Raw genomic sequence first — 14724 nt, 5'->3', positions numbered from 1 at the left:
AAATTCACTATAAGAAGAATCGAGCTACTTTTAATAACGCTCAACTCCATTGTTGACTCAAACCCATCGCTCGAATCTTGAGCTACATCTGTGCGCTACACAGAATCAAACATCAGATTCTACGCGTAGAATAGATTCCTTTTTAATCGAGTCACCCTGTATAGAATCGAGTCCGTTCTTCGACTCGAACGTATAACATTTGGCCGGAGAAATCTTTTGCAGAGAAAAAGCAAATGGATATTTATCTAGCTCGCACGCACTCACTTCAGGCCTCACCTTCCTAATGATCTCTCCTTGCATGTGCTCGCATATGTGTACGTATCTTATGTCATGCAGCCGGTAAACTAGATTCCTCACGCTAGGCGTTTCAGAAAATCGTTCCCCGCGTTCTATTATCTTACGCGATTCTTCGGGTAATAACGTCTTTGAGCAATCTTTTAACAGTTTCGGGATTATATCACATTAGATCGTCTACATACTTCACCAACGTAATACGGAGATCGTGTTGCGAGATTTCTGTTCTATGGTAACATTGAAAGCGAGACACGAGACACGAGATAATTCTTGTACTCGAATGTCTCGTCGATCACATCGTCGAACGAGTGTTTCCATACTTTTGTCATTAAGATTTTCATTTAATATTTTTTTTCTAAAATCAAAATTTTCGAAAAAGGAATTCCTTATAGAATTATTTAAAGAACTCTTATGATTCCAATTTCTTTTTTTCTTACGAAAAAGGAAATATCAAAAATCCTCGGATGGATAGGCTTATGTTACCTTTACGCAATTAAGGGATATCGTTTAGTTTAGCTATATGCTACTAAAATATTTAAGGTTTTCGTTCACAAATTAGCCTGTTAATCATCGATAGATTTTCTACGTGAAATAGGATTTCTTCTCTCTTCTGTTCGAATCCTCGGTAAAATTAAATTATGGGACTTTCACGTAATTACGAGATTCCAAGTTGTGCTACGTAATAACCAGGTTCACGTCATAAAATAGACGATTACTCATCGACACGCGTTCTGAATTTTCTATGAGGTCTGTCGATTTTAGGGATCATCGGTTCGCATCGCAATGAATCTCTGATTCATTTCATAGGCAGGGACGTTATTGAATGCTAATTACACTTTGCAATATCCGATAATGAGACGTTTAAAAAAATACGATAAACTTTGTTATATCGGATAATATCTTATAACGGATCGGATGCAAAGTTGTTGTTGAATAATATAATTGAAATATTCATTGCACGATATTCGCGAATATTAATGGGAAGAAACGAGGAACAGCAACGTGGAAAGTGTAACGCGGGCGAAGGAGGACTTAAGACCGAGGAGAGACATGGATTCGGTGAAAGCGTGCCGAATAATGTAATACGCTTCCGTTAATTTGCCGCTCGTATTGCAACGCATTATCAGCCAACTGTTTTATCTTCCTCTCCAATTATTTATTGCCAGCTGCATCACGTGCGCAGAACAATGAACCAAAGAAAATACGTTTAGAAAATACGCACTAATCCGTCGCGATTCTCTGTTCAAGTTTCCTTTTCCAGGCCTTTCTCTCGAGCCGCATTAGTGGCGCGTGAAACGAAAGGAAATAAAAGTGGAGGAATAACAATGTTATTCAGAAAGATGATTAACGTCCATTTTTCTGTTATGTAATCCAGATTGAACGTATCATTCAAATAACAATATGTAAATACTCGTTAATCCATCGAGATCGAAAAAGAGAAAAAAGTAAATTATTATTATTGAAATTAATTATAAATAATATCGAATATTCTGTATATGTTCTGAATAATTTTCGATAATTTCTTATCGAAATCTCGTGTTTTTATCTCGATATCTTAATTTTAAATTAAGTTATCGCAATATCGATTTTCGATCTTATTGTAAAATTCCATGGATAGATATCTATCTGGAATTTTAATCTCATTCTTGAGAATCTCTCAAAGAGATTGAAATTATTACAACTCAATTTAATCAAATAATTATGTTTTTCGATTAAGCGAATTTCTTTACGAATTTTCATCAGGTTCGATCGCAATGTCAGCGCAATTTCGTATAGTTTCTTGAGGCCCGCATCCAATAGTGGGATTTCCATTATCGTAGCACCGGCCGAAATTATTCCCAACTTTGTATGTCCATCTGAACACGCATTGGTTACACGTTATGTTCGGTATACGGACTGCTATGTTGAATTCTGTTTTCAGATTGGGCACTTGGAAGTTGTAATCATATATATTGTTCAATTTCAGCGGGTATTGATTGAAACATTTCTCGGTCTCGAGGTGGAATGTCTCATTCAGAGGACACAGGTTGAATGTGAATGTTCCTAAACGATTCTCGGTCAGTTTCAGCTTTACATTTATGATTTGATTTGCCTTGTATCTGTGAACGACAGAACAAATAATGTTAATTAACAATTTTAAGCGACAATTGATTGAATTTCGAAATTTGATTTTGTGTTAATAAATTTTGTTTAACGGCGAAACAAATCAAAGGATCGTAGAGATATCGTGATGAGGAAAAGAAAATGAATTTACCTTTTGACAATTACACCGGTTCCATAAAGACCACCGTTCTCGTTTGGTCTTGGACGACGAATAGCGTAATCGTCACCGCATTCGCCACATCTTCCCTCATTCTGTTCATATTGGATCTACGATGTAAAAATGTATCAATCGTAATCAATTAACGATTTGCTTTTCATTTACAACATTTCAACATATACAAAGAACTTGATCCGTTTTTTGGAATATAATTATATCGTTTACAAATCTGATTTTCCTAAATTTTTCTCGCGATTAAAAATATTATTGATTCTTACATTTAATCCTCCGCAGAAGAGTTCATGATCGTTGTAATTCGGCTCAACAGGGAATCCTTTTCGCCAAGCACTGCTCCTACTAATAGGATCGAGCATTAATCCTCGTCCTTGGATTTTTGAAAAATAAATCCCGATTAGGAAAATGATCAATAACAATTTTTCAAATATCATTTTCAGTTTCTTTCCTTGTGCTTTTTCTTTGATCAACACTGTTATAATTCCATTGTTAAGTTTATTTTCTTATATATATATAGAATAATTCGATAAATTATCGGGATATTTATCTTATACGTATCAATGTGGAATTAATAGATGGTTTATCAATCATCTTATCATGCTGAATAGACGAATTTGTGTCGAAAATTTATTTCATATTTTTTTTAGTAAAATAATAAAGTAAAATCATGATTTACCATGATTTTTCAATTTTTTTTATATGATGGTAGTTTGAATAAAAAAAGATAAATAATGGAAGGATAAATAATGAATAAAGTACGATAGAAGAATGAAAGATAACGAAAAAAAATATAAATATATTTTCTATAAGTTAATATAGATTTATAATAAATAAATTTATTATATTATTTTCGCTTTATTATATTTATTTCATAATTATTTAGATTTAAATAAATTTAATTAGGTCAAAAAAACAAGATGAAATCGCGAAATTTTGAAAGAAATTTTAAAGAAAAAAAAATATTGCTATGTATAAGAAAGTAAATTATAAAATTTATATATGACAAAAATAAATGACAAAAATATATATGATATATATATATATATTTTAGTATTTAACTTATTGCGCCATCTCTTTGATAAACGCTCAAACTTATCGCAGATTACTACCGATAGCAAAGCGAACTGTTAAAGATTTTTGCCTAGTGATTTTATTTTAAGAAATGTTTTTTATATATAACTATCGATAATAAAATGAATTTTTAGAAATTTAAAAAAATTGATATTGTATTTGAATTATAACTCTAAACTGATATTAAATAGTAAAAAAAAATTATTTTTATTAAATGATAAAAACTTAAATCAGAAAAATATCGATGGTTTCGATATATCGATTTTTAAGTATCGATGGTAAAATTGATGTTTTCAATCGATATATCGATGTCTTCGAAATATATTGTTACCATCTCTAAATGTGCTTCATTGTTTGTAATATTATAACCTCTAAGCTGTGAGTTTCCCGCCAATTGCAATTAAATACTTTATACTTTTATATTGTAAAAAGACATGTCTAAGGAAGAACCAGAAGAATCAGAAAATGAATTCATGTTGCGGCCAATGAATTGTGAGTTAAATCAGCTATCTATGCCTGACGGATCAGCGATGCTAATGCAAGGTAGCTGTTAATTTTTATTATAACTTTTCATTATATCTATTATATTTTTATTATATAATGTTAAATCTTATTTAACAATAATCTTTTATATAATTTAGGAAATACCGCTGCAGTTGCTGGAATATATGGACCAATAGAAGCAAAACTTCAAAAAATGATTTATGATAAAGCATCAATCGAGGTATCATATATTCCAGTCAAAGGTCCAGCGAGTAAGTTAAACTATATTCCAAATTTAAAAATTTTTAATTTAATTGTTTTATAAAATATTGATATGTGTATTAATTTTCCAAGAGATTGATGATAGAATGACAGAAATGTACATTAAAGAAACTTGCGAAGCTGCAATAATTGTTACTTTTCATCCAGCAACTGCTATATGCATTAACATACAAGAAATGGAAGATTCTGGTGGGGTATGAATTTATTTCATATATTGGATTGTAAAAATTTAAAATATACTTTAAAGTAATAAATATTAATTAATTTTACAGATGTTAGCTTGTACGATTAATGCAGCTTGTTTAGCACTTATTAATGCTGGTATTCCAATGAAATTTACTATTGCAGCAGTTAACTGTATGATACAGGAAGGCACTAACAATATTATATTAGATCCTGATAGTACTCAGTTACAAGTATGATTATATTAATATATATTTACATATTTTAGAGATAAATTAATAAAAAAAGATTCAAGAAAAATAAAACATTTCATTCGATTAATCTTTCAATTTTTATTATATCTGTTTTAGGATGCTAAAGCAGAATTTACATATGCATTTGATAGTGTGAAAAAAGACATCATATGTTGCTATACCGCTGGTTGTTTTACAGAAGAAGAATTTTTAGAAACAATAGATAAATGTAAACAAGCAAGCCAATATGTATTCGATTTTTATAGAAATCTCGTAAAAAAGTATGCAAATGTAATATAATATATACAAATATTTTTATGGAATGTGTCTGTATTTTTTTGTTTACCTAAAACAATAAAATTTGATATTTTATTACTTAATTTTTAAATATTTATTATGTATATGCGATGTAGAATGATAAAGTTTATAAATTTCTATGATAAAAAAAAATATCACTGGAGAATATTTTATTATATGCATATTTAAAAAATATGAAAATTGAATCAAATAAGATGTTAAGATTTTTAATCAATAGACAAAAAAAAACCAATAAAATTAATTAAATATTGTGTTTTAGCGATGTTTTTAAAATTATTGTATAAACAAGGAGAGCAAATATTAGAAAAAGGATAGAGAGAGGGAAAAAATATTGAAATCAGCGCCATCTCTAGAGTGCCGCAAATGAAACATATAAAGAAAGGATAGAAAATAATTAGAAAAGGATAGAAACAGAGTTAGAATTAACTGCTAGCGCCATCTCTCTCATATCGAAGAAATTATTTTAAATAATTGTTTTTAAAAAATCCAAAAGATGGCGTTGCTAGTAAATTCTTTTTACCATATCCTTAAAGAGGTGTCTTTAAAATCCAATAGATGGCAGTAATAGTAAATTCTTATCCTATTTCTATCCTTCTCTTATTATTTTCTGTCCTTTTTTAATGTGTTTCATTTGCGGCACTCTAGAGATGGCGCTGATTTCAATATTTTTATCTATATCTATCCTTTTTCCATTATTTTCTTTCCTTGTCTATCTTGCTTTTAGCGCGCGAGTTATTTATTACGTATTAATTCAATACATTTTTATCTTTTCTCTTTTAAAACTATAATGTATCTAATTTTTTACGTAGAAAATATTATACTTGCGGTTTTATAATATATATTTAGACTCACAATTTCTTAAAAAATAAAATTTTTATTCTAATATATGACACGAGTGTTCTGATTCGAAGCATTGTTTGTAACAGCAAAATTTGAAGAAATTTTTTACTCAACAGTAAAGGTAAGAAGAAATTTTTGAATATTATTATAAATATTTAATTAAAAGACGATATTTTTTATTTATCGAATTTATTCTTTCATTATTTATAATTTCGTAAACTATTTCTAAAATTGTATAATTAATTATACGCAAATAACTATATACATACTATATATGTATACTTTCCAAGAACTGTTACTAGATGGCAGCACATGACACTCTGATCGCTACTGCCCTCTACCGGCCAAATTTGTAACTACTTTTAACCGGGAAAAATTGAACCTACGAAAAACAGTTTAACACGAATTTTTTTAAATATTTAACCACATTAACAGTAAAAATTCAATTGTTATCAAAAGAATATATAAAATATCTCATTATTACGATATATCTATCTCGCTAATCTAATAATCTATCCTTCAATTAAAGATTAAAATTATTAATTCAATATCATCTATTTCTATTTTTTCCTCTTTTTCATCACTCAAGCAATAATATAATTATCCAAACGATTGATTTCATTAATTTTCACATTCAATTCACGCGTCAATTAATATACAATATGTTAAAACATATTTCATAGGAAAAAAAACAAGTCTCTCTCTCTCTCTATGTATAGTTAATCTCAACTATTTCTCGAATCTTTAGCTGGAAAAAAGAAGAAAAAGAAAAAAAGAAAAAGAGTAGAGAAGGAGGGAAAGCCGGAACGTGTCCTCGAATTCAGCGACGTTTAAAAAGAAGCAGGATATCTGTCGGTGGGACCACGCCCGGTCGCCAATCACAGCCAGTACCGAAGCTTCGACGTGGATCCTTTGTGTCCCTCCGGACCCTTTTAAGTCCCTCTTTCTGGTTCTCGGGAGCCGAGGACTCGGTGGCCATCTCTCGACGTCCATTAAATACAGAAATGAGCCTTCGAAGAGCGCTACGAACGGGTCGGACCAGATCTTCTCCGCTCTTGGGCCCCGACCATCGTACGAAAGAGCCAAGCGGTGGAACAGCAAGAGCGAGAGAGGAAACGAATGGAGAGAAAGAGAGAGAGAGAGAGAGAGAGAGGAGGATAGAGCCGGGTCAGACCGGGCCACGTTTAGCTGAGGTCGCCCCGGGGCCCCAGACCATTAACAAGGAGCGGAGCAATTTATGGACCGGCTCGCTCATTTCCACTTTATTATTATTTTCTCATCTCATAGATGGTCTTCTGCATCGTTTTGTTACGTTCGTTCCCTCGCCACGCCGCCCTGCCTCTCCGCGTCGAGTCGCGGAGGCCGCTCCTCCTCCCTCCGCCGTTCGCCCGTCTCCTTCCCTCCCGGAATTAATACCCACGGCGGAACCGGGAGAGAGAGCCGGTGGCGCAACACCGAAGTCGTCGATGAGCCCGGAATGGAACTCACGGCCGGGCAAAAAATTGCGGAACGCGAAATATTATTGCCCGGGACCCGCCTCCCTACCCTTCGCCCCCACCAACAGTCGATAATACCTTCTTCCTCTACCTTCGCTAATTTCGCTCAAACTCTGCCAAGCGGAAGTCGTCCGTTTTTGCCAAAATTTTTGGGATTTTGGGTCGAACATTGGGATCGAAACTAACCGTTTCGATCGATCCAATCTTTGAAATTTCTTATAATTATTAAATTTCATTTGATCGTTATAATTTATCGATTTATTAATAAAATTCGCATGGCTATCGAAGGGGTGGATATTTCATAGGTGGATTCGATCGTCGAAGGCCGGTTGACGAGGAACAAGGGGTGTCAACCGTGCACGTCGCTCCAAGTAAGTAACGTTTCTGGGTGACATAACCTCGCGTGACGGTGCGCCGCATGTACGCCCCGATAAATCCTCGGTGCGCGAGTTAATTTTAAACGGTCACGATTTCCAACGGCGATGACAACGCGATGGTGCGCCAACCTTTCCCTACCAATAGTTCGCCGCCAGCGTCATTTGCCCTCCCCGCCCTCCCCCCTTCAAAATCGGCCCCAACCTCGAAGATGAGCTCTCCATTTTACGACGTACGGCCAAGTTGGACGCGCGGACGCACGGTTGCCGAACGAAATAGGCGGCTTTCGTTGCCTCTTCACCGCATGCTGGATGGACCAACTCTCAGCTCTCGGCCGCTTCGAGATCTCCTTTCTTTCTTTTTTTTTTTCTCTCCTTTCCTTTCCTTTCCTTTCCTTTCCTTTCCTTTTTTTCCCCTCCATTTTTTATTTCGGTTCCTCGCGGCCACTCGAGCCGCGTCGTTTTCGCTCTTTTCTACGGCTGGCTCGCCCATTGGCGCAAGGGTAGTTGTTATGAAATTAGCATGAGCGATCTGGCCGAGGTAATCGCTTCGACGAGGGCACCACGTCGGGATTGGACAAGCCGGTTGGAACCGGATGCTTTGCACAGTGCCGCCAATAGTGGGCCGAGGCTGTAGCATCGCCACGTCCCATTGGCTTGCAACGATTTACGAGCACCTTTTGCACCGAACGTCGATGAAGATGATCCTCTTCTTCCACTCTTTCCACGCTTAGCGTGGCTCAGCAACCCCCCTTCGAGGCACAACCCTCGCACGCCACGGTTACTTCTTCTCCGTTCATCGGACGGTGGTACGCAATTAAGAGTTCCGATGTCTCAATGGGAGCCGAGAGGAGAGATTACCGCCAAGGAGCTGTGCATCTTTGAACGGTCCAGTCGTTCGGTTAAATGATTGCGTTCATTAGGGGACGCCACTCATGGAGGATTCTTCAGATTCTGCGCGTTGGTGATATTTCTGCCCGGTTACGAGATTGGTATTGGCGTGATATTCCGTTTATTTGGTTAACGTTGCGTAAATTAACTTTCGTCATTGCCAATTGAATATTATTTAACGTTAATTGCGTGTTTTTTGGCTTTTTCGATTTTTTGGATTGTAACGCTTTGCATTATCAAAAGTAATTTTACGTATACACGTCTTACATTTATGATATTGGTAATAAGTATCAAGAAAGGAAGTTCGATATTATTCTTTCTCGAGAAAGAAACAATTTTTTTTATTTTAAAAATTTAATGGGAGAATATTAAGTAAATTTTTCTTCTTATTGCATCGATCAAACTTTCCACTTCCAAAAATCTTTACTCGCAAAAGGAAACTTCAAACTCGATCAATTCCTAAGTAATTAAATTACAAAATCAGGAAGGAACTCTCACTCCGCCCCTCTTGCCATTTTTGTATTTATTACACCCCAAAATTACAGAGCAACTTCAATCCTTCCCTTTCCAAACTTTCAAAAATCTCCACTTCTCTCCAAAAAAAAACCTTTGCTAATTCCTAAGCAATTAAAAAATCAGAGAGAAACTTTCACTCTCTCCCCTTCCATTTACATATTAATAATTAGCAATTACACCCAAAATTACAGAGCATCCTCACCTTACTATGGCGCCAAACTTTCAAAAATCTCCATTTCTCTTCGAAAGAAAACCATCGGCAATTCCTAAACGATTAAATTACAAAATCAGAGAGGAACTTTTACTCTCTTCCCTTCCATTTACATATTAATAATTAGCAATTACACCCCAAAATTACAGAAATTACATCTTCAATCCTTCCCTTTCCAAACTTTCAAAAATCTCCACTTCTCTCCGAAAGAAAATATCTCTTTGCTAATTCCTAAGCAATTAAAAAATCAGAGAGGAACTTTCACTCTCTCCCCTTCCATTTACATATTAATAATTAGCAATTACACCCCAAAATTATAGAGCATCTTCAATCCTCCCCTTTCCATGGCGCCAAACTTTCAAAAATCTCCACTCCTCTCCGAAAGAAAACCATCGGCAATTCCTAAGCGATTAAACTACAAAATCAGGGTGGAACTTTCACCCTCCCTTCCACTCCGCTATTTAATTACACACATATCAATAATTAGAGGGCAGGGGGACGCGCGACGCTCGACATCTGGCCGCGCATCGGCCCCTATATCGCCCGATATTATCATATCGAATCGAAACTAATTACACGCGCCGTAGCCCGCAATTAATACGCGTCGCGGGCCTCGCGGTTCCTCCCGTCGGAATTGAGTCGTCGACCCTGAACGGATTCGTTCCACAACTCTCTCATTCTCTCTCTCTCTCTCTCTCCCTTTCTCGTCGAAGAAGAAAGTGTGCGCTTCGGGGATAGGTTCGACCGTGAGGGTCCGTTTTTTTGCGCCCCGCCGGTGAAATTTCGGTGGCGAGGCCCTTGAATGGAATCCAGGACCCCGAATCGGGGCCGACCGGTAGCCTCGTTTCGAGCGACGTTGAGATGGCCGTTTGACGTTTGACATGACTCGAATTGACAGCCGGCCTGTGTAAGACAGGAATCGCGCGTCGTGAAACCGACACTCGCGTCGGGCCCACGCGTCAGGGAACCGAGACGCGATTTTTTTAGGGCCCGTTGGGGATGATTGATTCGCGTCATCCGTTTCATACTTATTGCGGGAACAGTGCTCTTTCAGGTGAATTATATAGATTTGATTTGGACAGTGTCTCGTTGTATGTAGATATATTTTTTAATAGTAACCGCTTCTTTCAGAAGAAATTTTTATCGTATTTGATTTATCTTTTGGAAATTGGAAATAAGATCATTTGTTATTTAGATTAAGTAGGTATAAGGTTTGATACTTATAAGATGGAGATATGGGAAGAAAAAATCAATGTGTTTGCTTGTTTCCGACGTTCGCAAAAGTAACTCGAGTCAATTTTTCGTCAATGATTCGAGAATTAACGGAGACAATGGAAAGGAAGAAAGGACAACGAGAAAAGTGATACGATAGTTAAGGAAAATTCTTACGATAAATGTAAAAAATTGAATTAGAGAAAGATATGGAATGGAAGAATACGCGATTAACAAATTCAATAGATACTCGATTTATCGTATATTATCGTACGATAATATCAAATAAACATAATTCCTTCTCATAATTTCATATATATATCTATATACACATATACACACACAAATGCAATCGTATCACGATCACGATCACGACAGGTGTTTTATAAAATTCGCTCGATCATCGGCTCTTGCGCAAAAACTGTTTTGTAACATTCACACCAATCGTTTAGTAGGGTATGTATAATTTCTAGCGAAACCGGGGATTCTGTGACGTTATCTGCTTGCGGATCGATTAATTTCGTGGTACAAGTTCTACGTTTGACAGGTGACACGACTGGAAGTGACACCCGTTCCTGGCTGCGCGCGTACGCGTGTACGCGTTCACGCAACAATCTCGAGGAACAGAGATAAACAGATGACGAGAGACAGACAGAGAGAGAGAGAGAGAGAGAGAGAGAGAGAGAGAGAATGGCGGAGAGAGATAGTTCTTTTTTCTTTTTTTTCGACTCGTTTGGGACCTCAAGTTGAAGCAAGGCCCCATCGGCCCTCGAATGATGGATTCCCGTCACGTATCCCGCTCGCTAAACGTTCCTCCGAGAAATTCCCTCGGTGCATTCGATACAAGTGTACGTGCCGCTATAAACGACGTTATTATCGATAATCTTTTATGTCGTACCTTGAATCACCGACGAATGGCTGACAACCTTGAGCAATCCTGTCACCTCGACGCTCGTTTTCGATCGGGAGATATCTCTTAAGGGGGTTTTCTTTTTTTTTTCTTTTTCTTTCCTTTCGAGGCTTCGACATTTTTGCAATGAAAAGCAAGATTTACTTTTAATCGAGGAAGCTTAATCGTATAAAAGATATTTAATTGGAGAGGTAAAGTATCAATTATCGAACTCTTTCCGAGTTTGTACTGTCAATTGTTTTGATTTATACGATTTTGGAAGTTGACGAGAATGTTATATAGTACATTTAAAATGATTCGTATATTTCTTTATTGTTTAAATTTTCAGATGACAAATTGATATATTAAAGTAAGTTGTTCAATTGTTTTCGTTAAGTAAAAGTTTTTAACTAATTTCAGAGAACGTCACTTGATCGATTGCCAATAACATCCTAATAATTTTCAAATGTAAGAAAGGAATTTAAATTATACGATAAAGTCGATTGATAACTGGTTTTCAAATCACTGGTATCTTTAAGATAATCGCGACAGGAAACTACCCCCAAGAAGTCTGTTCACGCCCTGCAACGCCTTCCAACCTAATCCCCGATCCTTTCGACAAGCCTTCGAAGAGTATCAAGATCACGATTCCCAAACAGGTCCTCCTCGAACATCGTTCAACTCCTGTCCAAGAGGATCCACGTTGAATCCACGGTTGATCCTCAGGAACAGGACACGGATGGAAGCGGATGTTTACACAGGAGACAAAAAGCCGGGGTACAATGATGACGTTACGGTTCCGTTGTCGATCTGTCAGCCTCGCTTACAACCCATAACGTTCTCTCCCTTCTCGAATGATTAACCGGTCTCTGGTGATCCGATCGACCGGTCGGATGAAGATCGAGGTTGGTAAAAAGGAGGATCTGATGTGAAAGAGAGAGAGAGAGAGAGAGGCGGAGGAAGGGAGAAAAAAGGTCGAGGAGGGGGTGAAACGGGACCCGACCGGCTCTCGTGGCGAGGATAAAGCTCGAATAGACGGTGTTTCTGGTACGTGTAAGCATAACGCGGGGAGGAAAGGGCAACGAACGGAGGAGGAACACGATCAGAACCCTGTGGCGCGATCCAATCGGCCGACAAGATTGATGGTTTCTTAATAACCGAGAAAAACCGGCGAAACGATCGGCGCAACGTTGCACCCCAGGTGGTCACAATACGCGACGTGGTTTTTCGCTGCTCGACACGCGCCATTTTCTCTGCCCACGTCTCTCGTCTCCTCGTCCGGACACCTTTTATCGGTAGTAGTTGTAGCCGAGCTTGCTTACCTCGATTGAACGAGCGCTCCTCTCGCAGTTTCGAGAATCAACGAAATGGTGGTCGTGTCCAACGGGAGGAATCGTTCGAGAAACCTTATCTCCTGACCATTCCAATGAGGCAAAAATTAAAAAATTCTGACGCCGAGTATCAAGATGCGTTGTCATGTTCCCTGACAAATGTACACGAGAGATATCATCTTCTCGTGTTAAATTCATTGAGCAAACTTCGAACTTCACCTGCTGTCAATTCGACGCCTCGCCATTAAAATTAAAAAGCACGAGCGTATTCTTTTCTTCCCTTCAAATCTTGCGACAGATACTTTATATTTTGCGATTATTTGATCTCCAAATCTTTTCCTTCCGTTAAATTTTCCAATTAATTATCGATCTGAAATTCAAATATCGCGACAATCGTGTTGTTTCCGATACAAATATTTCACGCTGGAGACTCGTCTCAGAAGAATATCGGGAAAGGAGATTCAGCTGTGAGATCGGTGCGAATAATTCGTGGCGCTGAACATCCGTATCCAATCCGCCGTGTTTCCCCTTTTTTGTCGACGGGCGCCGGGGGAATAAGAAGAACGAGCAATTTCGGCGAGGCCGCCGCCTACGTCGAGCGCTCGAAACGAGCGGGACAGCGAAGTCAGTTTGGTTCTTGTCACATTCTTGTCAACCGAGACAGCGTGCCACGTCAATCTCTCGCTTCACCGCGATGTCCGCCTTCCCCGTTCTTCGTGCTGCTTCTGTAAAGAGCAGGGAGGGGAAAGAGAGGTTGGATCCCTGCCACGAAGCCCCTCCGATCTGGATGGATGGACGGACAGCCGGACAAGCGCTTCGATGCGTCAAAGAAAAATATAACCGGCGCCCCCTGACGCAGCCAAACTGCCTCATTAGCCCGGTTTACCCGCGAAAGCGTATCGTTCTGGGACGCCTGGATCGACACTGAACACCTCTCGATACCTCCATTTCCATTGGTTCTCAATCGTTCCCAGGGATCGATCCTTCTACATCTATTTCTTGGAAAATTAATTTTTTTCAATCGAATCTTTCGACACTCTGAAACTACTTACTCAATCTTTTTACTTATGAGGCGATCCAATAATAGAATTGATCCAAAATTTTACATCAGATACGAATGCTGTGACGAATTATCGGAAAATATAAGGATGTTGATTTACTCGATGTACCATATTTTCGATCATCATCTAGTTGACCCCAATGGGGTGGAGAAATTCGAGATGCGGTAGCGAGGGACAACCTTCATCGAGGAGTGGTCCGTGTTCGAAGGGTCCGCCGAAAAATACGGCGGCGACGGGGCCCAATTCATCGCGGCCACCGTGGCCATCGATCAATCCACGACGATGGCGGGGAAGGGTTTAAGGGGAAGCCGTTCGAGGAGGCGGTTGGAAGAAGGAAGCTACGCTTGAGAAGGTAGCCGTGCAAACGTTGTACGAAGAGGGACATTAATTGACACGAGTCGAAGGCGGGGTGGGACAGAGGGCAGGACATGGGCCTGAATGCTAGCGAAACGAGGGGACCGCATTCTCTTCGCGTGATGAGAGGAAGAAGAATACTACTGCTGGAAGAGAGAAGAACGAGTGGCGACTGTCCACCGAAGCAGCAACAACAGCAACAACAACAACAGAAACAATAACAACAACCGTGGAGGAGAAGAAGGCGAGCGAGCGACGTAGGCGGAGCTCCGAAGCTTTTGTGGATCGGTCTCGCCGCCAGGTTCGCATTGGTCGCGTTCTGGAACGAACTTCCGAGCGCCAGAGGTCGCCTTCCGTCAGCCACGTGATCGCCGATTGTATTCCTCGATCGAGCTACTGCCGTGAATCCC

The 14724-nt window shown here is 38.4% G+C and overlaps 2 protein-coding genes across 2 annotated transcripts; one reads left to right on the top strand and one right to left on the bottom strand.

Moving 5' to 3' along the window:
- Positions 1 to 1428: 1428 nt before the first annotated feature.
- On the bottom strand, positions 1429 to 3068 carry LOC412969. Its single transcript, XM_006564738.3, has 3 exons — positions 2833 to 3068; positions 2549 to 2664; positions 1429 to 2393 (listed from the first exon to the last, which is right to left on the bottom strand). Exons 1-3 carry the CDS (start codon positions 3001 to 3003, stop codon positions 2021 to 2023), a joined length of 660 nt encoding a protein of 219 aa, XP_006564801.1. The 5' UTR covers positions 3004 to 3068; the 3' UTR covers positions 1429 to 2020.
- An 882-nt stretch (positions 3069 to 3950) lies between these two features.
- On the top strand, positions 3951 to 5144 carry LOC552103 (exosome complex component RRP46). Its single transcript, XM_006564737.3, has 5 exons — positions 3951 to 4183; positions 4282 to 4395; positions 4478 to 4599; positions 4678 to 4821; positions 4939 to 5144. The coding sequence occupies exons 1-5, from the start codon at positions 4075 to 4077 to the stop codon at positions 5119 to 5121; spliced, it is 672 nt and encodes a 223-aa protein (XP_006564800.1). The 5' UTR covers positions 3951 to 4074; the 3' UTR covers positions 5122 to 5144.
- The last annotated feature ends 9580 nt before the right edge of the window (positions 5145 to 14724 follow it).

Source organism: Apis mellifera, linkage group LG5, assembly GCF_003254395.2.
Source record: "Apis mellifera strain DH4 linkage group LG5, Amel_HAv3.1, whole genome shotgun sequence".
NCBI lineage: Eukaryota > Metazoa > Arthropoda > Insecta > Hymenoptera > Apidae > Apis > Apis mellifera.
This window is presented reverse-complemented; position numbering and strand designations above follow the sequence as displayed.

Coding starts and splice junctions, on each gene's coding strand:
- LOC412969 (XM_006564738.3), bottom strand. CDS start 3,003: ATGATATTTGAAAAATTGTTATTGATCATTTTCCTAATCGGGATTTAT. Junction 2,665..2,832: donor TCTTCTGCGGAGGATTAAAT/GTAAGAATCAAT, acceptor TTTACATCGTAG/ATCCAATATGAACAGAATGA. Junction 2,394..2,548: donor ACCGGTGTAATTGTCAAAAG/GTAAATTCATTT, acceptor TGTCGTTCACAG/ATACAAGGCAAATCAAATCA.
- LOC552103 (XM_006564737.3), top strand. CDS start 4,075: ATGTCTAAGGAAGAACCAGAAGAATCAGAAAATGAATTCATGTTGCGG. Junction 4,396..4,477: donor TCCAGTCAAAGGTCCAGCGA/GTAAGTTAAACT, acceptor TAATTTTCCAAG/AGATTGATGATAGAATGACA. Junction 4,600..4,677: donor AAATGGAAGATTCTGGTGGG/GTATGAATTTAT, acceptor TTAATTTTACAG/ATGTTAGCTTGTACGATTAA.